Raw genomic sequence first — 25,297 nt, forward strand, 5'->3', positions numbered from 1 at the left:
CAAAAGCAATTTATTTAGTCAAATAATAGTATTAATGACAATAATAGCATTATATATATAGCAATATGAATGGTTTTTATTTTTTATATTAGATGCACAAAACATTAAAATATCCATAGCCTACCATTATTAACAACCAAAAATAAGCTGACATTTAGAATAATTCCCACGTGTGAAAATACCATATACAATGTCACAAAAAATTAGTCAAACATAGATGAGCGTGTGGTAAGGGCTCCAAAATAATATATATAAAGAAGAATTCTAATGACTAAAAAAAATTATGATGGGTTATTAATTTTAATTAAGTGACTTAATATAATTTTATTTTGGGTCTATACTATTTTATCTCTATGTATTTTGCTGAAATTACCAGTTACATTCATTTGATTTTAAAAATATCATATTACACCGCTGTAGTTTATTTAAACAAATTTTCGATAGATTTTAATTTTATTTAGACAATAATACTCTTTTTTTTATTTCGTTGAAATTCTTTTGAATTTTAAAATGTATTATAAAAATTATAAATTTCTATTTAAATTAGATAAAATATTAAGTTACAAAATAAATTTTTATTTTTGAACTTTGATAAATATAGTATTTTGTTTTAAAAAATCTTAAAATATTTATAAATCTTTTTTCTTCTTAAAGTGATTAATTTCTTTAATCGGTTTCAAAATAATTTTTTCTTTCTAAAAAGTGAAATAATACTTTATTTTTAATTAGTGAATGTATATACAGATAAATTAATAGAGGGCATTGGTATCTTATTAAAAATTTAGAATATTTGCAGTGTAAGTACTAATTTATTATGTTTGCAGTACTTAAGTACCCTAATTATTATTTTAGTAGTGAAAATATCTTCTATTCATGTTTTAGTGCAATTTAGTACAACCGTCAATACTCACCGTTAAGTTCGATTGTGACATGTAAGTGAAAGTACCAAATTAAATTGATATTTGCGGTGAAAGTACCCAATTAAAGAGATATTTGTGGCGAAAGTACCTAATTTAAGATACATTTGCGGCGAAAGTATCAAAGTTATAAGTAAATTTCACGCCATAGTGGCAGACTTAACGACGAAACAAACAGATGCACTTAATTGCACCAAAACATGGACGAAATGTACTTTCGTCGTCAAAAAAATAACTTAAGTACTAGGGATGTAAATGGGGCGGGTCGGCCCCGCCCCGCCCGGATCCGACCCGACCCGCTAAGCTTATGCCCCGACCCGACCCGTTAAGGCATTTGATGCGGGTCGGGTCAGACCCGCCCCGGATGTGATGGAGCGGGTCAGACCCGACCCGGTAAGATTTTTTTTTTATTTTTTTATTCTTTAATAAAATAAAGACTATTTTTTTAAAATATGTTACAATATAAAAATAAATGACAAAAAAATCTCATACTAGACATAAATGAGCTACCTAATTTTTTTTATAAATGGTCTTGCATACTAAAATAAAAAAAAAATTAATATACTTCAAAGCAAAACATCAATTTTCTCCTCTATCCCTCTTAAATATATTGTCTTATTTATATATATATATATATATTTGGATCATTGATCACCCTAAATAGTGGTAGTAATTAGTTTTTTTTTTTAAATTATTACAAAAAAAAAATAAAAAACAACAACCGGGTCGGGTCGTGATCCGACCCGCTTCAATTGCTAGCGGGTCGGATTGGATCTCGACCCGCCCCGTTATTGCCCCGGTTATATTCGGATCAGGGGCGCCCCGTCGGGTCGGGGCTCCGACCCGCCCCGATCCGCCGGGTTTTTTTGCCATCTCTATTAAGTACTTAAGTGCTACAAACACAATAATTTAAGTACTTTCGCGCAAATATTTCTAAAAATAATTTAAAAATTCGTTCAAGTGTATACTATTTCATAAAATAAAGGAATATGAATGAGTATTTACAAAGAGTAATGATATTTGGACTAAAAATATACACATAAATATTACATATGGTAACGTGACAGTTTAGCTTAGCCACAACAATGTGTGTAATATATCTTATATTTACTTAAAAATAAAAATAATTGAAATTTTTGACATATTATTCATACTTAAAAGGCAAACAAGATAAACGAAAGATCAAAAGTGTAAATAGAAAACACAAAAAGGTGGAATATATAAATATCATTAATAGTGGGGCCAAATAAGTGAGTGAATAATTGTATTAGTATTATTTCAAACAAAATAACAAAAGAAAAACATTAAATGAGGCCATAACTTTAGGTGCCTCCTTTTCTTGAATTCTCCTCCAACTTCTTTCAATAAATAACCCCAACCCAACATTAAATGTTGACAATTAATCTAAATTTTTAACCAATAAATGCAAAATTTAATTCTTTTTGAATTTCAAAAAATATAAAATAAAATAAATAAATAAATATATTTTCAAAACAAAATAATAATAATAATAATAAATATTTAATGAGGCTTATATTTACCACCATATATAGCTCTCCTCAATCTCAAAAAGATTTCATTTTTCTCACTCTCTCTCTCTCTCTCTTGCTGAGAAGCTTTCTGTGAAGCACACCCTACCAAAAATGGCAGCTGACGTGAGCTCTCTGGTTCGAGTTATGAGTGGGTATAAGGACGATCAACATGGGTCGATGAGTACTGATTCAACATCTGAGAAATCAACGGCTCTAATCACTCGTGACCTACTTGGTGGTGGGTCTGCTTCTTCCTTTTCTCCTTCCAAGCTCGTAAACGATACCCAAGAGCTTGACCTCGATTTGCAGGTTCCTAATGGCTGGGAAAAGCGCTTAGACTTGAAGGTCGGTTGATTTTCCCATCTGGGTCTGTTTGTTTCTCGAGAAAAAACATAAATTTCCTCTCATATGCTCATAATTTTGTAAAATTAATTGTTTCATTTTCAGGTTTTTTCTTTACTGGTATTTTCTTGCTACGCTTTTAACTGATCTGGATAATTGATACTTTTGTAGAATTAACCAGAATAAGGACCTCAAATTTGTTATCTTTATTTCTTTAGATTTCAGTTTTGTTGAGAATTTTTTTAAAAAAAAATAATTGTCAATATGTTTATATAAGTTTATTTTTGTCTTTTGGAGCTTTGTGGTTTCCATATGAAGGCAATGAAAAAGTTTTGTGACTTTACAAATTCTTTCAATTTGTCCCCTGAATTTTCTCAGCAGCCAAACAAAGGCTATTTTTTTTTAAGAATACTTTTCAGTTTTCACATGAAAACCCAATAAACTGGTTTTGACATTAATATATCTACGGAAATTGTTGCTATAATTATTATTATTATAATTTTCTTTAAACAATTAAAATAGTATTTGATGACATTTGGATGCGTGTAAACTTACTAATTTAATGCTCTGAGACTTTCTAATCCCATAGTACATTCTTTAAAGTTGGTCACTATGATTAGATCTTTTTTTTTTTCAATTAATTATTGAATAGTGTACTCACTATTTCATGTTATATTTTTTTTAATTATAATTGCAGTCAGGAAAAGTCTACCTACAAAGATGTAGCAACCCAAGTTCAAATTCAGCCACTCATCATCACAAGAACCAAACCAATACAACAGTTCCAAAGCTTCAAGATTTAAATTTTCCAGTCTCACCATCATCAAAGACACCATTGAACCTTTTTGATGACACTAGTTTGGAATTGAAATTAGTCTCATCATCATCACCATCAAGTAAAAATAACAACACTTCATCATCAACCTCACCAAACTACCAAAGTGTCTGTACTCTTGACAAAGTAAAATCTGCCCTTGAAAGGGCTGAGAAGGAGCCTATGAAGAGGCGCTCGTCGTCTTCGTTGTGGAAATCTTCTTCGCCTTCGTACTCGTCCTCGTCGTCTTCGATCAAAGAAGGTCAAGAAGAAGACAACAACGATGACAACAACAACAACAATAAGCTTTTCTCATCCTCATTTGCAGCAGGCTGCCCTGGTTGCCTAACTTATGTTCTGATAATGAAAAACAACCCAAAATGTCCAAGGTGCAACTCTGTTATCCCCTTGCCCTTAATGAAGAAACCTAGGATTGACCTTAACATGGCAATTTGAGGGGGAGGGCTTTGTCATAGAAATTAATTTATTTATGCTTTTGATGAAATTTTTGTATATGATAGAATCACAAGTAGATGTTTCTCTTAAGGAAAAAAAAAATAGATTGGTTAGTCATAGAATGGTATATGTACATTTTTTTCTTTCTTCTTATTATAAAACAAAAGGTTTATTATGTTTTCCATTTCTATAAATTGATTGGAGTTTCCTGGTAATTTTTTGGTTGTGTATGATTTTTTTTTAGGGTACAATTCTGAACATTCTTCGTGATCATACGCTTTCAATGAATGGTCGAAATCGTATCCTATCGAAGTTTGATGCTTTATTTCTTATTATAGCCTTGAAATTTGATATGAACTATTGTGTGTTGAAGTTGATTCTTCCATTCCATGCTTAAAAAAATGAAATTCCAGGTCAAGATTACATCTATTTCAATGGTACTACTACCCTACGTTGTTTGGAGACCAATTAAATATCATTTATCAGGAAGGTGTAATTGGCACTTATAATATGGGAAAAAGTTCTATTTTTGATCATTCTCTCAAACAGAGCTTTAAATTGCCTTTATTACAGCATTTTAAACAGAGCTTGGCTTAGGTAAAATACTTTCTATTCAAGTATAGACATAAAAAAACTTTACAGAATTTGAAAGGTTCCATTCCAAGGACTCATTAAAAAGTTTAATTTCTTTTATGAGACCAAACTAATTGCTCTTAAATTCTTATGAAATTTCATATTGAATAACCAGCATTTTCTTGTATCCGAATCCAAATCCCAATATCATATTTATTTTTGTTTGTTATTATTTTATTTTCTCCTTTCCCATTTTGGTATCTTAATTCTTAAAGACCCTTTTGGTATTGGTATTGGTATTGGTATTGGCAATTCATCATTTAATTCAAATATTTAAGATTTTTTGTTTTCTTAAATAATAAACAATAGTAAAATTTGGGACTGGTCTCCTTCATACATGTAAATTGTTAGTAAAATTTAACAGAAGACAAACAGAACGGAAAAAAAATTGGGACCATTGAAAAAAATGGGAGATTATTCAAAATATATTTATTTATATAAATATTTTTCACAACATCTTTACAAAAAAAAAAAAAAAGGTTTATTAGTTTAATTAGAAAATGCTCCACAGAAAACAAAATTTATCATCACCACCACATAATGTTTGTCTCTACACATTTGTTTTCTCTTGACCATCATTCTATTTGTTCATGAACTTTTCTTAAATGCTTTTTAAAAAAAATATAAAAAGAATTAATAGCAATCCTTAAAAAGAAAATGGGGTTAGGTAAAAATAATAATGTAAGATATGCATTTAAACCACAATAAATATAATAATAAGCATCCTCTTCATTGTTATATGTGATTATTCCACTGATAAACATACATAACATCTGCAGATGCTGAACCCCACACCAACTATAAATAAATAAATAAAAAAAAGCCATTATTATTATTATTATTATTATATATGTATGTATATGTGTATGTATAGTGTTGTGATAACATATCTAAGTTCGTATATCACATGGTAGGGTATGTAGTAGATTTTAGACATGTCAATGGAGTTTTTTTTTTTTATTTGTTTTTTTTACATTTAATTTATTTATTAAATATGTTTGTTTTTTATTTTATTTTTGGGTATGGATAATAAAATAGAGATAGTGATGTACAAAAAATATGGTTGTGTCCTATAAATGTATGAAAAGAGCATTCAACTACACTTTGTCAAAACTGATGTGCTTAATGGTTGCTGCATGGAACTAATTATGGCCATTTACTAGACCAATTCATTAATATACCTAACACACATTAAATGAGATATTTAATTTTATCATACTCTTTAAAGTTTTGCTTACCTACCTTCCTACTATACCAGTTTAATGTTTTTTTTTCCTTGACAGGCCATTTATAAAATAAATCAATAAATAACTATACATTATATATATATATATATTTCTCTCTCATTTTTTTATGCCCTTATCTTCAAATAATTTTTTAATGTATAGTCTTAGAATTAAATAAATAGATATTTTTTCATTGTGAAATCTATCTGAAAAAGGTTACAGGTGGCCAGGCATATAAATATATACTTTAAAGTTTTAGACATAATTAATCACCATGCTAATTGTTTCTTTTTAATTAATACAATTTATTACAATATATGTAGCAAATTATTTTTTTGAATTTGATTTATTACTCTTACCAACACAATACCCCCTAATTATTGTGAATGTAAATTTTATAATTGTGAAAGTACATAAATGGTTGTGATTAATGTTTCTGCAGTAATCATCGAATGTAGTAATTTAATCAATAATTTTTTTAAAAAAATTATATTAATTTATACTATTCAAGGACCAATAATAATAACTATTAACATTTAATAAGCTAAAGAAGACAATTGTGATTTCGTGAAACTTACGTAAGTAGACAATTCTTAAAGATGTAAATACAAAATTTATTTAATATTTATTTCGTTTTAGATGAATCTATATCATTAATTATTTATAAAAACGTTAGGAAATCACCATCAATGAAATTAAATACAAAATTTGTCGCAATTTTGAATTACTCTCTCCTTTCTGCCTTTTTATACATAAAAGATAATATTATAAAATCCGATGTATTAAATAATTTGTAGGAATCAGGTAGAAATAAAATAATACCAATTATGAGATTAATTAATTGATAATTACAAAAGTATCTTTTGATTTTATATATTTAAATATCACATTGGTATTCAACATCTAGTTCTAAAAAATAATCACAAAATGTACCACTCTATGTTTGTTTGGTCAATCTTCTAGGTTTTCTATAATTACAAAGAAAAAAAAACATATATAACAATATATAATACCTGTACAATAATTGAGATATAGGTATTTTTCTAATAGTTATTGAAAATTATTTTAAACTATTACCAAATACACCATTAATGATCATTGACATTTTTATATAAAAATAATTTTTTTATATATATTAATGATTTTTCAATAAGTTTTTTTTATGTACATAAGTAATGAGAAATATGAATGATTTGCAGGTTTCGAATTCTATTATTAGAAATTTTGGGTAATTTACACCAAATTTTGACCAAAAAATATAAATATACTAGGATAATAGAGGATATTTAATTATGATATTATTCCATTTTAAAAGTTAGGCATTGGCCATTTTTTTTCTTTCTTTATTTGGTAAGAAATTTATTGTATATTAACTAATTACAATATACTACAACTATAGTCACTACATTTGTTGCTAAAAATTCCATCATGTTTAGTTTTATTTATTCCTTTTAAAAAGAAAAAAAAAAGTAATATTATTCATGTAATTGAAATTGCTACAAATCACATTTGTATCTAGCATCATAATTAATACAAATATAAAATTCACTTTAAAAAATATATATATATATAGCTTTAAACAATTTGAAAAATACAAGTATTACTGTAAAGTATTAGATGTTTTTCTTTCTTTATTTTTGAAAGGAGACAAGTATTAGGTTAAAAGTAGAGATATTATGATTTAGACTTGAAAATAAAATTAAAAATAAATAATATTAATGTCAATCGAAGAGACTACAAAGCTCGTACTTTTTTCAAGTTCAAAACCTAAGTAAAGTAATCACACGAAAGTTTGAACTCTCATTCATTGTGCGTGTAGCATAGTAGGTGAACTACTTTAATGATGTAAAATATTGTATATATATATATATATATATATTGAGGATAATTCTTCTACATGAGTTTCACTTTAAGTCCTATTGGTAGGACTCTCAGTGTTTATTGACCCGTGAACAGTTTTTGGCGCGACTTTTTTTATGACAGTGTATATTGTAGCTATTTAGAATATCCTGTAAACTTTCAGAAAATTCTGAATAGTTTACAGTATCGAAAATTAGGTTCAAACATATTGTTTTCCACGTGCATAAAAAAAATTAGTCACGCGTGCAACAACATGTTGGAACCTAATTTTCAGTACTGTAAACTATTCAGAATTTTCTAAAAATTTGCAGGATGCTCTAAATATCTACAATATACACGGTCATAAAAAAAAATCGCGTCGAAAACTGTTCACGGATTGTAAACACTGAAAATCCTACTGATAGGACTTAAAGTGAAGCCTCTATAAAAAAATTCTCCTCTATATTTGTATAAATTCTAATAATATATATATTAAAATTATGCATAAAAATATTATACTATTTTAGTGTATATATTATTACTAGTCTAACAAATGCTTCTTTCAACATTTGTATTCAATATGGAAAATATTTGCATCACGTGCATGTGTGATTTTCTCATGATGATCCATAATATGAATTATATTTACGAAAATATATAACGAAAAAGAGAATTAATAACGACCCTTATCTACCATATTAGCAAATAATTACTATGAATTGAAAACAATAATATTTTCATAATTATAATACTTATTAATTAATTATTCAGTACTATATATGTACGTAAAAATTAAAAGTTGTGCCATACATTATAATAAGTAGGCATTAATTTTCAAAAAGCAACTCAGGTTGCATGCGCAAATTTTTTTTAAATAGTGATGATATTTTAAAACATATTTAAGCAACCCATCTTTGTACATCCAAATTTATTGCAGGGTTTATATTTTTTTTTATCCTGTATTTTGTCTCGTTATTTGTTTGTATTTTATGTTTTATCCTGTTATTTGTTTAGATTCTATGTTTTATAAAATAGTTCAAATAGAACTTAAAATCTAATTTTAGTAAAAGTTTTCTCAACTGAAATCACAAATAATTCATCAAACTAACAATTTTGAACAAAAATAAAACTATCATCCTTAAAAACTGTGTTATTATATTTAATTTTTCTTCATCAAAATTGAGTTTAGGGGTCGATTTAAACTATTTTACAAAATATAGGATCCAAAAATGAATTTTTTAAAACACAAAATCCAAACAAATAATCATAAAAAAACATAGAATCAAAAAAATTATAAATCCTTTATATATTCTATTAAATAGGAACAATAATCTTTTTTTCACTTTCATTTTTTGATCAATTTTATTCTCATATTTCCTAAATTTATTTTGTTAGTTTCATTCTCTTTTTTTCATGTTTCTAAATTCTTCCCAAAAATAGTACATAGATAATTTCATTCTATATATATTTATAGTGGTACTTAAAAAAATAAAAGAGAAGGAAAAAATATGTACACAAATTAAAAAAAATATTTTTGTGGGGTGAGAATGATGGTAAAAAAAGAATTAGTGGAAACGGTGGGAGGATTTTTGTGGGGTGAGTATGGGTTTTCGTGCCTTAAGTTCTTTCAATCAAGCAATGGTTGCTAAACAAGCATGGCAATTCTACAAGCTCCTAATTCTCTTATGAGTTAGGGTCCTTGTTACAAAATATTGTAGGAGTGGTAATATGTTAGATGTTGATGCGGGACCATCAGCATCATTTGTGTGGCGAAGTATTTGTTGGGGTATGGAGCTTATTTGACATGGTACTAGATGGAGAGTTGGGGATGGTAGTAGGATCTAGGCTTTTGTGGATCCTTGGATTCCTTGTCCCTCTACCTTTAGGCCTCTTAGAATTATACTATCAATGGTCTCAACTTGGTTTGTAATGCCCTGATTACCCCAAGACCGTTACGGTGAATGATGAACCGTGAATTTCAGTCGCTACCTGAGTTCTTTGGTTAAAAACGTGCTTCTAGTTGTTATTAACAGGTTAAGGTGAAAAACCAATCAAAAGGGAATGATATATTTTATTTAAAACATAAAACTGTTCATGGGCCCATAAAAACGTCTACAAGTTATTTACAACTCAAAATGGTTATTACTGTTTAAATGTACAACCCACCAACCTAAGCAGCAAAAATAGGGTAAACCCCCTAGTTCCTCTGAGAACTCCTTGGTCATGGTGGTCAAGCGGCCGCATATGTACACAACACTACCAAAGCTCTCCACTCAGGCTGGGTGAGCTTTTCTTTCCCTTTACCTGCACCACATAACACCCATGAGCCAAAGTCCAGCAAGAAAACACAATAATGCAAACATATAATATCAAATGATGATCATGATAATCATACAGAGCTTATAGCTCTGGGAAAATGAGTGAATATCACATTGTGTTTACAACAACCATGAAGGAGCTTATAGCTCTTAATCAGATGAGTGGTTTAACACTTGAGGTTCTGGTAAACCATAAAGAGTAACTGACAAGCAAGTCACTAAATGAGTGACTGATGGGTAAATCACTAGCATAAACAGATGAGAGACTGATGGGTAAGTCTCACGGGGCTCAGCACCCATAGCCATGTGACTAAATAGTCATTGTGGCTCTAAGTAACTAGCCTTTTTCTAGACAAGCGCTTATAGTATTCATCGAACTTGAGGTCAGTCCGACATTAACGCTCTTCTGAGTCATTTAATGCAGATGTCGATTAGATCTAATCTTTGTTGGCTTGCGTTGAACACGCTAAGGCCGTTCCTGACTTATGAGTCAGCACTATGTGACCAGTGCCTAGTACCACTGCCAAACTTGACCAATTAGTCACAGCTTCACAGTTGATACTGACACCTTTGCATTTTCTGACTATTCAGTCAATACCATGCACAAGTGAGCAAGATTTTCTAAGCATTCAATAATCAATCCATGTCCACATTTAAACATTCAACATGCCTCATGAACAACCATGCATGTCACATATGGGGTGCAGTTTTCTTACCTCTGGTCCGAGCGAGAAATAGAACAAGAATGACCCCTGAGAACGATCGACCTTTTGATTCCTTAGCGGTTACCTAATCATAACCAATTATAACCTCCATTAATGAAAATCAACAATGAAATGGTCTTGACCTAACCCCACTCTCGGGACCTCGAAACGTACCCACACGGTGAGTAAATTCAATCATGGGCCTTAAGGATTGAAACCCCGAGCCAAAAACCCTTAAAAACACTCAAAACGAGATTCTGAAGGAATAAAGTAGCGCTGTAGCGCTACTCACTAGCGCCCCAACGCTCAACTCAGAACCCAAAACCACCCAAGCCAACCCTGGGTAGCGTTGTAGCGCCCCCTTGTGGGCGCTGTAGCGCTACACCCAGCCTGATCAGCCCCTGAATCTTCTTCCTTCGACTCCTTTATTTCCAACTCAATTCCAATGCTTCCAAACCTCATTTTAGGTGTCAAATGAACCCAAAAACCATCCCCACAAGCCCTAAGCATCACAACTGTAACGCCCCAACTCCAGGGACCGTTACGGTGTGCCTTGTAAACAGTGCTAAACTCGCTAATCGAGTCGTTTGGACAAAATCGTGTAACTAAGTATGATTAGCGGTTTAGGGATTAAAAACTTTGGATAAGATGTAACGTTTCATTAGAACGTTTAATATATATGTTGGGATCCCAAAGTTATAATTTTAGAGTCTACTACAAGAAAATATTTACAACAGGCCACTCTAAGCGGCAAAACAGGGTTTGACCCTAGTTCCTTCTCAACCTCGGCCGTGGTGGACGAGCAACTGCATATGTACACCTCATCACCTAAGCTCTCCAACTCAAGGATGGTCCAGCTTTCTTTTGCCTTTACCTGCACCACATAGCACCTGTGAGCCGAAGCTCAGCAAGAAAACTTAATATGCTCATGAACAGTTATAACATGTCATCAGATCATAAGGCACACGCCCTACTCCAACAAGCAACAGATCCACATAAAGTTGAGTATAACACATCAACCAATGATCATAATAATCATCCAGGACTCTTAGCCCCAACAAATAGGTGACAGTCGCAACAGTCACAAAAGTGGGTACAGCCCCCTTTAGCCATGTGACGATGGGGTCACTCGGGCTTAATTGACAAGTAAACCTTTCATAAGTTTGAACAGGATAGGTGTATGGTGAATGGTCACCAACATAACCTTCCTCATGACCTTAGAGTCATAACCTTGGAACAACGTTCCCTAGCCATGTGACAAACAGTCACCGGGCCATATGCTCTGGCTCTGAATAACTAGTCTCAGACTAGCCAAGCGCTTATAAGTTCATCGACCTTAGGGTCGGTCCAGCGTTAATACCCCATATGAGTCATTCTTGCTGATATCGATTAGATCTAATCTTCATTTGGCTTGGCGTTCATGACGCCATGCCATTTCTGACTCTTAGGTCAGTAAAACACGACCAATGTTCAACCCATTGTGAACTTGACTAGTAAATCATAGCTTCACAGATGGATCTAACACCATTGTCGATTCTGACTAATAAGTCAGTGCCACACACAAGTAAGCCATGCCACCAAACATATATCACATATCCAATATCCATAAACAAGGTATTCAACATGCTTACTTAACCTGTACTAGTACAATTAGGACTATGCACGAACACAGAGGCTCAAGCTCTGAACAATATCATACTAAATATGTAAAGCATGTCCTAATCATATGTTTCTCGTGCATCATATGCATTATATTTAACAATCCAACATGCACCAATAATAGCCATGCATGTCACATATAAATATCCAACATGCATCAAGTACAACTATGCATGTCATATATACACAGGGTGCAGTTTTCTTACCTCTGATTCGAGCTAGAACCAATATAAGAACGACCCTTGAGAATGACCAACCTTTAAGCCCCTTAGCGGTCACCTAGTCATAACCAAATATAAAACCTCATCAAAATGAGTAATTAAATACTTCCAAACCCATCCTAAGCCTCCGGAACATCGAATCCCACTCGACTAAGTAGTAGGATCGATCCTAGGCCCTTAGAGTTAAGTTTCCATCACAAAAACACACTTTTGGGCAATTTTTCCCTTAAGGGCTGCGGCCCTACATGGACCATGCCGCGGCCCGCCCCCCTGGCAGAGCCTCCTCCACCTTCTTCAAGCTAGGGCCGCGGCCCAACTTTGCACCAGCCATTTTTCTTCGTTTTTCCACTTTTAAAACCTTCCAAAAACCCATCCAAACATCTCCAAATCATCAAATCAAAGTTCCCAAAGTTCCCAATGGTCCAAAACCTGAAGCTCAAACCAACCAAAAACTCAACAATTCACAAAGTCCAATTCTAAGCTTAAAAACTTTAGAAACTCAAAACTTCAAATTTAGATTACCTTTGATTGGGTTGTTTTCCGTCAAATCCTTCGGTTAAGAAGCTTCTAATCTTTCCTAGGATCGCTATGCCTCGACCCTCACTTGATTCTGACTCCTAGAACTCAAGATTCCTTCAAAAAGGCTTCGAACGGTAAAATAGGCTATCGGGAAGGGAGAGAGAGACTTTCTAACGTACGTTCTTATCTGACAAGCTACTTCAAGCTTAAGTAACCTCAAATAAATCCTAAGGCTCGGGGTCCCGAAAACACCCCTGGGGACATTATAGTCAAAACTTCCAGAATTCCATCCTAATCTCAAATACTGCAAATTTATAATCAAATAGACATTTCTATTACCCCAAAATTGACCCCGTTATGACAAAACCGCTAACTCATAATCTAGGATCGTCTCATGCCGAAGAGCTCGAATATATCTCCATAATAATAAAATCTCATTCACAAATGACAATATGCACCCAATTTACAAATATGCCCTCAACAGGCCAAATTACCAAAATGCCCTTATGATTATAAATACACCCATATGCATGCATTTTATCATCATATAATAATATAATTCATACTGACATGCATATAGTTATTTAATAACATAATAAATCAATTATGGCCCTCCCGGCCTCCTAATCAATGTCCTAAAGCTAAACCCTATTAGGAAATTTAGGGCATTACAACAACCACAAGAACCCTAGCCAAAAACTCTCAACAAAACCAATCAACCAACCTAGAAATCTCAACTGAAAACCAAGACAAAAACAGAGGAAACCAGAGATTCAATGGCTAGAAACTTACCTCAAACTCAGGTTATGATGCTCTTCAATGGTGGAACACACTCCCAAGCCCTCAAGACTTATTTCCCGGGCTTGGTTCCTCAAATTAGGCTCAGAAATCCAAGATGAAAAAGAGAGAAAATAGGTATGGGAGAAGGTTTTTTCTATGCTCTGTTTTTCCCTTCCTTCTACAGCCTTCAATGGCTTAAATCTATCCTAGGGGTGGAAAGACCAAAATACCCCTAGGTCAATTAAAGATTTCTAAAGACTCCCAAAGGCAAAATTGACATTTTCCACCTATTTCGTTAATCATAATTAACGCTCTCCAATTCTCGTTATCCTCAAAATACTCAAACACCAATAATTCATATCCCGTTACCCTTTAATTCCCGGCAACGCTCTAATAATTAAAATCACCCCGAGACTCACCCCGAGCACCGAACTTAAACCCGTTATGACTAAACTGCAAATTTTTACTCAAAGATCGTCTCATACCGAATAGCTCGAACAAATCCACATTATAATGTGGTCTCAACAATATGTCATCGACATGCATACAAATATACAATTACGCACCCAACTGGCCAAATTACCAAAACACCCCTGTAAGGAAATGTGGACCCACATGCATGCATTTAACATCATATTATAATATAATTCACATAAACATGAATATAATCATTAATGGCATAATAAAATAATTATGGCCCTCCCGGCCTACTAATCCAGTCATTAAACCGCATTAGGAATTTCGGGGCATTACATGGTTGGTATCTGATTTCTCATTATCAATAATCATTGAAATTTTGATTTCCTCTCCCAGATTTTTTGGCCTATGGACGTTGAAGCCATTAAAACTATACCCATTAGCTGTTTTGGTAACTTGGACAGATTGGTGTGGCGCTATGATAATGATGGAAACTAAAGTGTTAAGTCAGGTTATAATCTAGCTTCATCTCGCTTCTATGAGACACAATCTTCTTCTCAAGGTGTCAACTTCCTTTGGTGGCGTATCTTATGGAAATTGAATATTCCTAGTTAGGTGAAGATTTACATGTGGCGTATGTTTCACGAAGTGCTCCCCACACGTGTTAATTTGAGGAGACGATACATTTCTTGTTCTCTTGAGTCCCCTTGATGTGGGACAAAAAATGAATCCTCCTTCCATGCCTTATGGTCTTGTGCTTTTGTTGAGAATGTGTGGTTGGAGTGTTCTCTTTGGCCCAAATTAAATGCTTACAAAGGTGAATCAATTGGGGGGGCTATGTTTATTTGCCATTGACACCTTAAAGGTGGAGGACATGGCGACTTTCTACTGTATCTTATGGGGCATCTAGGGGGCTCAAAATAAGTATGTTTTTGACAATCTTGCTTCCTCACCTACTAAGATCCTTGCCTCTGCCAGCAGAATTTTATTTAACTTTCAATCCTACAGGGTTGTTCCCACCCCTCATTGCTTGTCGTTTGCCATTGAAAATCGATGGGTCCCACCGAGATCAGGATGTCTGAAACTCAACACGGATGTTGCTTTATTTTAGCATTAGGGGCTGCTAGTTGTGGAGCTGTTGTTTGTGATTATCTGTGTAACACCCCAAATTCCCTAATGTGACTTAGTGCTTGGATTTAGGGGCCGGGAGGCAATAACTGTATTAATTGTGTGCTTATGTGTTGTGAGCATGTCTTTATGTGGATTATATTATAATATAATTATTCTTGCATGATTAGAAATAATAAATATGCACGAGGGTATGTTTCTTATTAGAAGGACATTTTCGTAATTTTGACCCGTTGAGGGTATAATTGTGAATATGTGTGTGTTGTGATTGAGACCACATTATTATGTGGATATATTTGGGTTATTCAGCATGAGGCGATCCTAGTGAGCAAGTTAGCAGAAAAGTCATAACGGGGTTAAATACTTAGCTCGGGGGGAGCCTAGGGGTATTTTAGTAATTTAGCACATTAGCGGGATTTATCGAGTAATGGGAAATTAAATGATCGTTACTTGGAGGTAGTTGGGATTTATTTGGATATGTGAGTTTATTAGAAATTGGAGGGGTGGTGGTAAATGACCAAACTACCCTCGTGGGCAATGGGGAGGAGTTTAAGGGCATTTGGGTCCTTGGTAGGTTTTGATTTGGTTAGCCAACTTAGAAGGTTGTGGAAAAACACGGGAAACACTCAGAAAAATAACAGAAGAAGCTCTCTCTCCCATAACTCTATTTCTCCCTCTTTGGTGACTTGAAAATATTGAAGTAATTGAGGAAACAAAGCTTGGGAATTGTAGGTTTGGTGTCTAGGAATTGTAGCTAGGAGTAATTTGGGGACATAATTAAGCTGTTGGAGGTAAGGATTCGTTCAGTTTGTGAATTTAATTTCTGGTGGCTTAAGTTTTGTTAGAATCTTAAACTTTGTTGGGTTTTGAATTTGGGGTTTGCATTTGAGTTAGTTATTGGAATGTTTTGGCTACATATGTTGTGTATTATTTCTTTTGGGACTCAATTGGGACTTTAGGGAAACCTTAGGATGGTTTTAGGAGGTTTGGGTTCGGAGAAAATGCAAGAAAAACCTAGTTTTTTGGGTTTGCGAAGGAGCGTCGCAACCCTCTTCTTCCATGTCGCGGTGTTGAGATGAACCAAAGCAAGGGGCCCTGGCTGTGCGCCGCAACGCTTGTATGGCTGTGCCATGGCGCTAGGCCATTTTCAGTGTCCTTGAATTTTGTATTTTTAGGGCATAGTCCCAGGGGCTCGGGGACGATTTCGCTACCCCGTGCGGGGTAATTGGAGGTCATGAGAGCACGGGATTGGTCCCGGGGTTCTATTAGGGAATCAAATAATAATGAGAATGTTATTTGTGGGTTGTGACTAGGTTACCACTAGGACTTGGGAGAGGATCGTTCTCGGGGGTCATGCTTGCTTGTTTATTTGCTTGTGCTTGGACCAAAGGTAAGAAAATGGCACCCAGTATGTGTTATACATGATTAGGGATTGGCCCGAATGCGGAACATAGTCTTGATTTGGGCATTGGCCCAGTAAATGCGCATGATTATGATTATGCCTTATCTGTTATATTTGATTAAAACTTGACCTGTTAGTCAAGGATATATATGCTTGGTTAAAGTGAGGGCTCGACTTATAAGTCGAGGGTCTATAAGACTCGGCTTATAAGTCGTGATCGGTGTTATGCTCGTTGAGCGCAGGCCGTTATGGCTAGGCCACCCCGGGAGTGCCTTATGCACTTGACTGGCTCAGATGCCATAGGAATAAGTGGGAGCGTGACTTGCACTTGTGTAACTCTATGGTCATTTATCTGAATAGTGAGCATGCCTAGTGCCAGTTATTACTGTTAGACATGTTGTTATATTCTGTGAACTGTTTGACTATGTTTTCTTGCTGAGTTTTTTGGCTCATGGGTGCTTTGTGGTGCAGGTAAGGGTAAGGAGAAGCTTGGCCAGCCATGAGTTGGAGAGTGATAGCAGTGTTGTGTACATATGCAATCCGCTCATCCGCCACGGCCGAGATGTCACGGGGGAGCTAGGGTAGGACCCCGTTTTGCCGCTTAGGCCGACTTATTTTCTAATCCCTAGAGTGTAACTAACTTTTAAACTTGAATTTTGGGATCCCATGTAAAGATAAAAGTTTTTGTTAAATGGAAATGTGTATATCTTGACCAAAATTTTAAATACATGAACCCTTAGTAGCTTAATCACATGTTTTAGTCCAAATGACTCGTTTGGCGAGTCCAACACTAATTTAAAACACACTTGGTAACGGACCCTAATTAGCAGGGCGTTACAAGCTGGGCTGGGTAGTAGTTTTCTGTGCTAACAATTTGGGGAAGACTGAGTCAACTTTACAAGCTGAATTATTGGCGCTGAGTGAATGATTGAAACTAACTTTGTTATCAAAGCTTTAGTTATTAATTATTGAAAGTGATTCACTGGTTTCCATCACTGCCAATAACTCCTGTGCTATTAGTGGAAGACTTGGGGTCCTTGTTGAAGACATTATTTCCTTGCTCCCATTAGTTGGAGGTGGTAGATGTTATCATGTTTCTAAATATAGAAATATGGTAGCCCATGCTCTAGCAAAAAATAGGTTTTTTTGTGATATTAGAGGGGATTGAGATTCATTGCCCAATTGTGTTTTGACTTAATTTGATATTAATATTCCCCTTCAAGAACCTTTTCAATATATATATATATATATTTTAAATATATTGAGCATTTTTATAAAATTTTAGGTGCTAATGTAATGTCTTCTTTCAAATTGCCATTTTATCTTTTAATTTCCAATATATGCCTTTTGAGGATATGGTCTCTATTTTAAACATAACATGTTAATTTTTTATATTGAAATATTTGATACAATTGTATTTAGTTTAATATTGATAAGTGTTATACCCTATTTTTGAGGTAAGTATTTGGCTCAGAAAATAAGATTGGGAACTCAGTTTGAAAAAAAAAAAGTTATCAACTCGGCCTAGAGACACAAATAATTGGCACGAAAAGTCTATTATCAATTGAGCTTGGGTAAAAGACAATTGCTATAAAGAAATGGCTCGAAAGTGATTTGTTATTTTAGCTCGAATGACAACCAAGTCAGCTCTAACTGTGTCAAAAGACTTAGAAGTAACAAGTTATTAACATTTGAATAGATGGTTCCACTTTTATAGAAAATCAAATGTATATTTATGTTGATACAACTAATTGTATATTTTAAATTGAAAAATAATATATTTTGTAAGTTCTACCTCAATATATTTTGCAAAAACAATGCCACGTCAGTTGGTGTAATGTTTTTGTACACATATCACTACTCTATTTTGTAACTTCTCCTTGAAATCGTGGGAAGAGAATCACAATACCAGTCTTACAAATAAAACTTGATTGTATTAATTTATTTTCACGCATAAATATTGTATTGAAACTCTGGGAGAAATTACTTTCTAAGCCTTCACTCAGAATATTCAATAAAATAGACTCGTGGACGTAAGTAGATTTCAACTATTGAACTACGTAAAATCTCTGTTTTATTTTTTATTTTATGAAAGTATTAGTTGAATTGCTCTTTATTTTAGTTGACAAAAATCTGCATCAACAAGAAGTACATTCCATCTTTTAAGAATCATTAAAAAAACTATTTTGGCCCCTTGTATTTTTCAGAATACACAATCGATTTTGTTATTTTGTTAAATGATAATTTAGACCATGTACTTTACAAAATGAATCTAAGTAGTATCCTAAACTTGTTGAGCAATATATTTTTAATTATTCTGAGAAGGAGAGAGGGTGGTTGATGAGCTGAGAATGAAATATTATATTTGAAAATATTTTTACCAAAATTGTGTCTAAGGTATTATTTTGATCAATTTTGTAAAACACATAGTCTCAATTATCATTTAATATAAAATACAGAGACCGATCATGTATGCGAGAAAAATAAAAAGGCCAAACTAGTATTTTCCTAAAAAAAAAAACTTGAAAATTAATGATAATATATTGAACCCTGAATGATTTTGATGAGATATACAAGAGTTTATATAAAATTAATGTAATTTTATAAATAAATATTATCACGAGTCAATTATTAAACGTATAGATATTATGCAGCAAGACTAATCCCTTCAATCTAGATAGATTTATATCGAAAGTCTTCAATCATACATAAATAGTATTTGTTTACCGAGATTTTCAGTAACTATACTAATGAAGATTAGTTAAGAATAATGATATGGAATGTAGAAGATTAACACAAGGTTTTTACGTGGTTGTGGCATTAATAAGCCTTAGTCCACGAGTCAGTTGTATTAGAGCTTGGAAAGTCTTTTACAATGAAGTTTCTCTTTATTTTTTGACATAGTAACAGTAAATAAGTCGAAGAGAGATCATTTTTTCAGTGCTTTGTTGCCTGTATTTATAGGCTCATAGGAACACTGGATCTGGGCCGGGTATGACTCGGGCCCATCAAAGATGTGGATACCCTTGGCTTCTCTGGCGGAAGCCCAATATAAAAGATAAAACATACATAGGTCCAAGACTAATTAAGGCCCAATGGGGCGGCCCAAGAACTATATTTCGCCCGACAAAACGATGTTTTTGGTCTGGGCACTCCGAGTTACAAGGCAGATTCAGGGGACAAAAACAGTCAGAGTACTTGGCAGTGTAGGTCTGAAACAGCGGCGTGCAATCCCAAGGTGGCCTTTTCCGCAGGTGAAAAGTGGGGACAACCCCCACGCGTCGCGGGGCGACTTCAGGGTCATGGATGCTTTTCCTTGCCAAACCGGGTGAACCTGATCCGAGTTCGTTTACCATTGTCCCTCTTCGTTTACCACAGGCCCGGACCGTTTACCAGGCTCCAGGATCGTTACGTATGCTTTAGCTTCAACTGTAATCCGAACTTTGTACGTCTCCCAGACGACTGTCCTGGATCACCATCCCAGACACCATCCGGGTCCAAAATCACACTAGGGCCGTGGCCCTTGGTTGCTCCTGTACCAAGCGGGCTTGGGCCGGTCCCACATCCGAACGCCCAGACCAGACCATGGGCCTGGACCTTCGTCCCAGGCCCACGACAGGAAATAGGGATAACAGTATTGAAAAGTTGAGCTAATAATAATTAAAATTAGGAAAAACATGTTGCTTGTAAATAACTAGCATATATCATCACTTGATGTTTATCATTAAAATCTGAGCAAAGAACTACCTCTATAATAAGCCATAAGCATGTCAATAATAATATAATAATACACTAAAATTCAACAACTATTAATTATCAATTATGTTAACTATTTTATTTTTATATCCTCACTAACCTAACATAACACATATTTTAACATATGAGTCTCATTTTAAATAAATATGAAAAAATATATTTTGTGTTATAGTTATTTGGCTGCAAAGTTTATAGAATCTCAATATATAGCTTAGCAAGTGGTTTTTATGGTTCAAAATTGATGAATTTACGTGTATATTCCATACTCGTACTTTTGTTAAATATAAACAAAAGTAAATAATGTGTTTGGCAGATTTTCAAATAATAATTTTTTTTTTTTTGTAAATCAGTAAGATTTGTATTCAACACAAACAATTAAAAAATAACAAAATCCCATGAATTAATTACAAACTCTTAGTAGAGCCTCACCCAATTATGATCTACCTTATTGAGATTGCTTAAATTCATGTGATAAAGCCTCTCACACACAATATGAATAATATTCTTAACCATAACATTAATAGTGGAACACTTTTGGTCCCAAAAAACACAATTTCGACTAAACCAAATGAAGTAGACTATAGCAGAAATAATAATGAATACTATCCTCCTTCTTCCTTGCGAAAGCTTCTTTTTCCCAAGCCACTTCAAAAGGCTCTTAAACCATGCCCTTGGTATGATATACCACACCACTTCAATACCTCAAACTGAATTTTAGAACTAAAACAACAAGAGAGGAACAGATGAGAATGACATTCTGCATAATTCCCACACAGCAAATAAGCTATACTCTGTAATGAACTAAATCTCTGCAATCTATCTAGAGTTGGAAACCTTTCAAGTAGAGCTAACCATATAATAACTCTATGTTTGAGAATAGAAAATCTGTCCCAAATCATAGCAAACTGCCATCTGCCAGCAAGAGTATGCATTTTAAAACACAGAGCCGATATAGTAAAGTTAAATCTCTGAAAAGCACTGAGGGAATATACTGCTTTGATTCTATTTTTCACTTGCGCTATACGCTTCCAATACCAGCTAGCATCAAGAGGAGCTTCATAATCCCACCACTCTCCTTGCTTGATATATATAGAGTTCACCCACTTAACCCATAAGTTGTCCTTCTTAGAAGAGATATCCCAAACATGCTTACCCATGACACATAAATTCCATAAGGCAATATCTTTAAAACCCAAACCTCCCTCTGATTTAGATCGACAAACATCAGACCAAGATACATACCCCGGGCCACTGAACCAATCAACACCTTTCCACAGATAAGCTCGGCACACTTGGATAATTCTTTGAATGACCGATTTCGGAAGAATCACCAATTGCGACCAGTAGGAATTTATAGAGAGAAGAACCAAGTTTATTAACATAATTCTACCCGCATATGAGAGGTTCCTACTGCTCCAAATCTGAATCCTACTAACCATCTTATCCACCAAACAAACAAAATCAGCTTTAGATATCTTTTTAGAACATATTTTCATACCAAGATACTGAAAAGGCAAACTACTCTTCGGAAAACCAGATAAATCCACAAGTCTATCTATAGAATTAGAAACCAGACCTGCCCCATACATCGCAGATTTGCTAACATTCACTTTGAGCCCGGAAGAGTTGGAAAAAAGTTTAAAACCCCGCAGCAACAAAGTAGGAGAAGTGTAATCTCCTTTATAGAACAATAGGAGGTCATCCGCAAAACAAAGATGAGTGAGCTTTAAACTATTGCATCTAGGATGAAATTTAAACTCAGCCTCCTTAGCCACCTTGAGCATGATCCTAGACAAATACTCCATACCAATAACAAAAAGAAGAGGGGATATTGGGTCGCCTTGACATAAACCTCTTTTAGCTTGAATATAACCATGAAGAGCACCATTGATGGATAAAGAAAACCGAGGCGTGGTAACACATTCCATAATAAGATTTACACATTTTTGAGGAAAATTTAATGCATTAAGCATTTCTCTAAGAAAGTCCCAATCGAGAGTATAATAGGCTTTTTGAAGATCAATCTTGAATAAACAAGTTGATTTAGCACTTCTTTTATCATAGCCCCGAACCATGTCTTGACAAATCATAATATTATGAGCGATGCGTCTTCCTTTGACAAAACCACTTTGATTTTCTGAGATGATGCCTGGAAGAACTCCCCGTAATCTCTTACAAATCATTTTAGAGGCTATTTTATAGATCACATTGCAGCAAGCAATGGGTCTATAATCACTCACATTTTTGGGACAAACCGACTTAGGAATCAAGGTCACAGTGGTAGCATTTATCTCTTTCAACATCCTTCCTGAGTTCAAAAAAGACAGAACAACTTCTGTCATCTCAAATTAGGGGTGAGCATCGGTCGGTTTGGGCGGTTTTTTCATAACATAAAATCCAGAATTCGGTTTTCAGTTCGGATTGGTGCAATCCAAAAATCGACCGACCAAACCAGTTAAAAGAAAAAACCGACCGTTTTGGACCGCGGTTTGATCAGTTAAACCGACCAAACTGAATTTATTATTTAAATTTTTTTTTTGTGAAAGTTTTAGTTAAAAAACTAAAAATTGTGGATGGTTGGAATCCATATATAGAACATAATTTCATATATTTTTATTTTTATTTAATAATTTTAATAATTAATAATTATATATTATTATATATTATATTGTTCGGTCGGTTTCGGTTCCGCCGGTCGGTCCACACAAAATTTTCAAACCGACCGAACAGTGGCGGTTTGCGCCGTTGGTGGTTTTTTCAGTGTTCGGTTTAATTGGTTTCGGTTTTTTCGGTGTTTGGAAGGTCGGTGTACACGATTTTTTTTTGTTTTTCGGATTTTATGCTCAACCCTATCTCAAATCCTGTTATCTCCCAATTGTCTTTGAAAAAGGCACTACTATAACCATCTGGCCCCGAAGCTTTATCATTTGGAATATAATTTAGAGCATCTTTCACCTCATCTAAAGTATAATCTCGCATCAACCAATCAACTTGATGCTGAGAAACCAAAGGCCCTTCTTGAACCAACCACTTGTGAACTCTAGTTCTATTAATAACACTGGTTCCCAGCAAAGTATTGTAAAAATCTAGAAAAGCTGTGATAACCCCCTCTTGATCATTAATCCACCTACCAGACTGATCTTGAATGGAATATATTGTATTTTGCTATCTCCTCCTTTTTAGACTAGATGAAATTTTTTCGTATTCTCCTCGCCATTTTTTAACCAAGCCATCTTGGCTTTTTGGCTGACGTAATTCATGTAATTTCTGTGTGCCTCTATATACCGGTGTCGAGCCTTAATTTCTTCCTCAATAAGCTTAGCATTGCCAGGATTTTGTTGCAAACTTTGTTGAATCTTTATCATATAATGATAGCTTTCATAATCTTGAATCTCAACATTTCACCTGTCTTGTCTGTTCAAAAATTTTAAACCAGTTTTGAGATGCTTCAGGCGAGAAACAAATCAAAACATGGGAGTACCATTTGTCTTCACCATCTAAGATTTCTTCACAGTATTTGTAAAACCTTCCAGGTACTTCCAAAAATTAAAGTACCTGAAAGGCTTTTTTACATTTTGCATATGAGGGTATATAGATAGAAGACCAGGAGAATGATCAAACTCACCTTCAGGAAAAAATGTCACCTCAGCTGTAATATATTTGTCCCTCCACTGATTATTTGCTAAAAATCTGTCCAATTTTGCATAAACTCGATCTTTGCCATCTTGTTTATTATTCCAAGTGAAGAAGTTTCCATTGAATTTGATGTCTTCTAGATCACAATCTTCTACACACTTCTGAGAAGGGATCATCTCATTAGCATTACCCCTGTAATCAAGCCTTTCCTCAGTACTCAACACTGAATTAGAGTCTCCTCCTACTATCCAAGGAAGATGCATACTTTCTGATATTTGCACCAGATCTTCCTACAAGTGCTCTCTACCTTTACTGTCATTGACAACATAAACCAGGGTTAAGGCAAACTAGTCCCACTTTTCGGCTTTAACACACAGTGCATAAACTGACTAGAACCCCCTTTAATATCAACATCGTAACTATGAGGATTCCACACAATAAGAATCCACCCATTAGGATGATGCGCTAGATTATGAGAAAAACACCAGCCTTGAAACATTTTAAGGTATAAGGCTCCCATTCTACAAGCCTTAACATTTATCTCAAGGAGCCCAACAAATCCTATTTGCTTGTTATGAATCATTTTCATAACATCAGATTGTTTAGAGGATTTGTTGATGCCCCTGACATTCCAAATGAAAATTGTATCCATCTATTGGTGGAGGGTCACCCCCTCCATCATTAATGGACCTCATCTCACATAAAACCTCTCTAACCTGCACCTCATTAACAATAGCATCCTCCAACACATCAAAAGTGTTCTTAGTCTTCACTTGAGGTGAACTATCTATCACAACCTTTTTCCTTTCCTCCTTGCACTCTTGGTTATCCTCTTTGCCAACTGATGTAATCGGTTGATTATGTAATTAATAATAATATTAATAATGTGTTTGAAAGGACCTCACGTGTAATATGTAAATGCTAATAAAACAATATAATCCTTTCAGAATAAGTAAATAAAACAATATAATGTTATTTATAGTATATTAATGAATAAA

The 25,297-nt window shown here is 34.0% G+C and overlaps 1 protein-coding gene across 1 annotated transcript; it reads left to right on the top strand.

Moving 5' to 3' along the window:
- Window positions 1-2,478: 2,478 nt before the first annotated feature.
- Window positions 2,479-4,276, top strand: LOC133829923 (uncharacterized). Its single transcript, XM_062259764.1, has 2 exons — window positions 2,479-2,794; window positions 3,489-4,276. Exons 1-2 carry the CDS (start codon window positions 2,561-2,563, stop codon window positions 4,059-4,061), a joined length of 807 nt encoding a protein of 268 aa, XP_062115748.1. The 5' UTR covers window positions 2,479-2,560; the 3' UTR covers window positions 4,062-4,276.
- Window positions 4,277-25,297: the final 21,021 nt, after the last annotated feature.

The sequence above is a fragment of the Humulus lupulus genome, chromosome 4, assembly GCF_963169125.1.
Source record: "Humulus lupulus chromosome 4, drHumLupu1.1, whole genome shotgun sequence".
Lineage (NCBI taxonomy): Eukaryota > Viridiplantae > Streptophyta > Magnoliopsida > Rosales > Cannabaceae > Humulus > Humulus lupulus.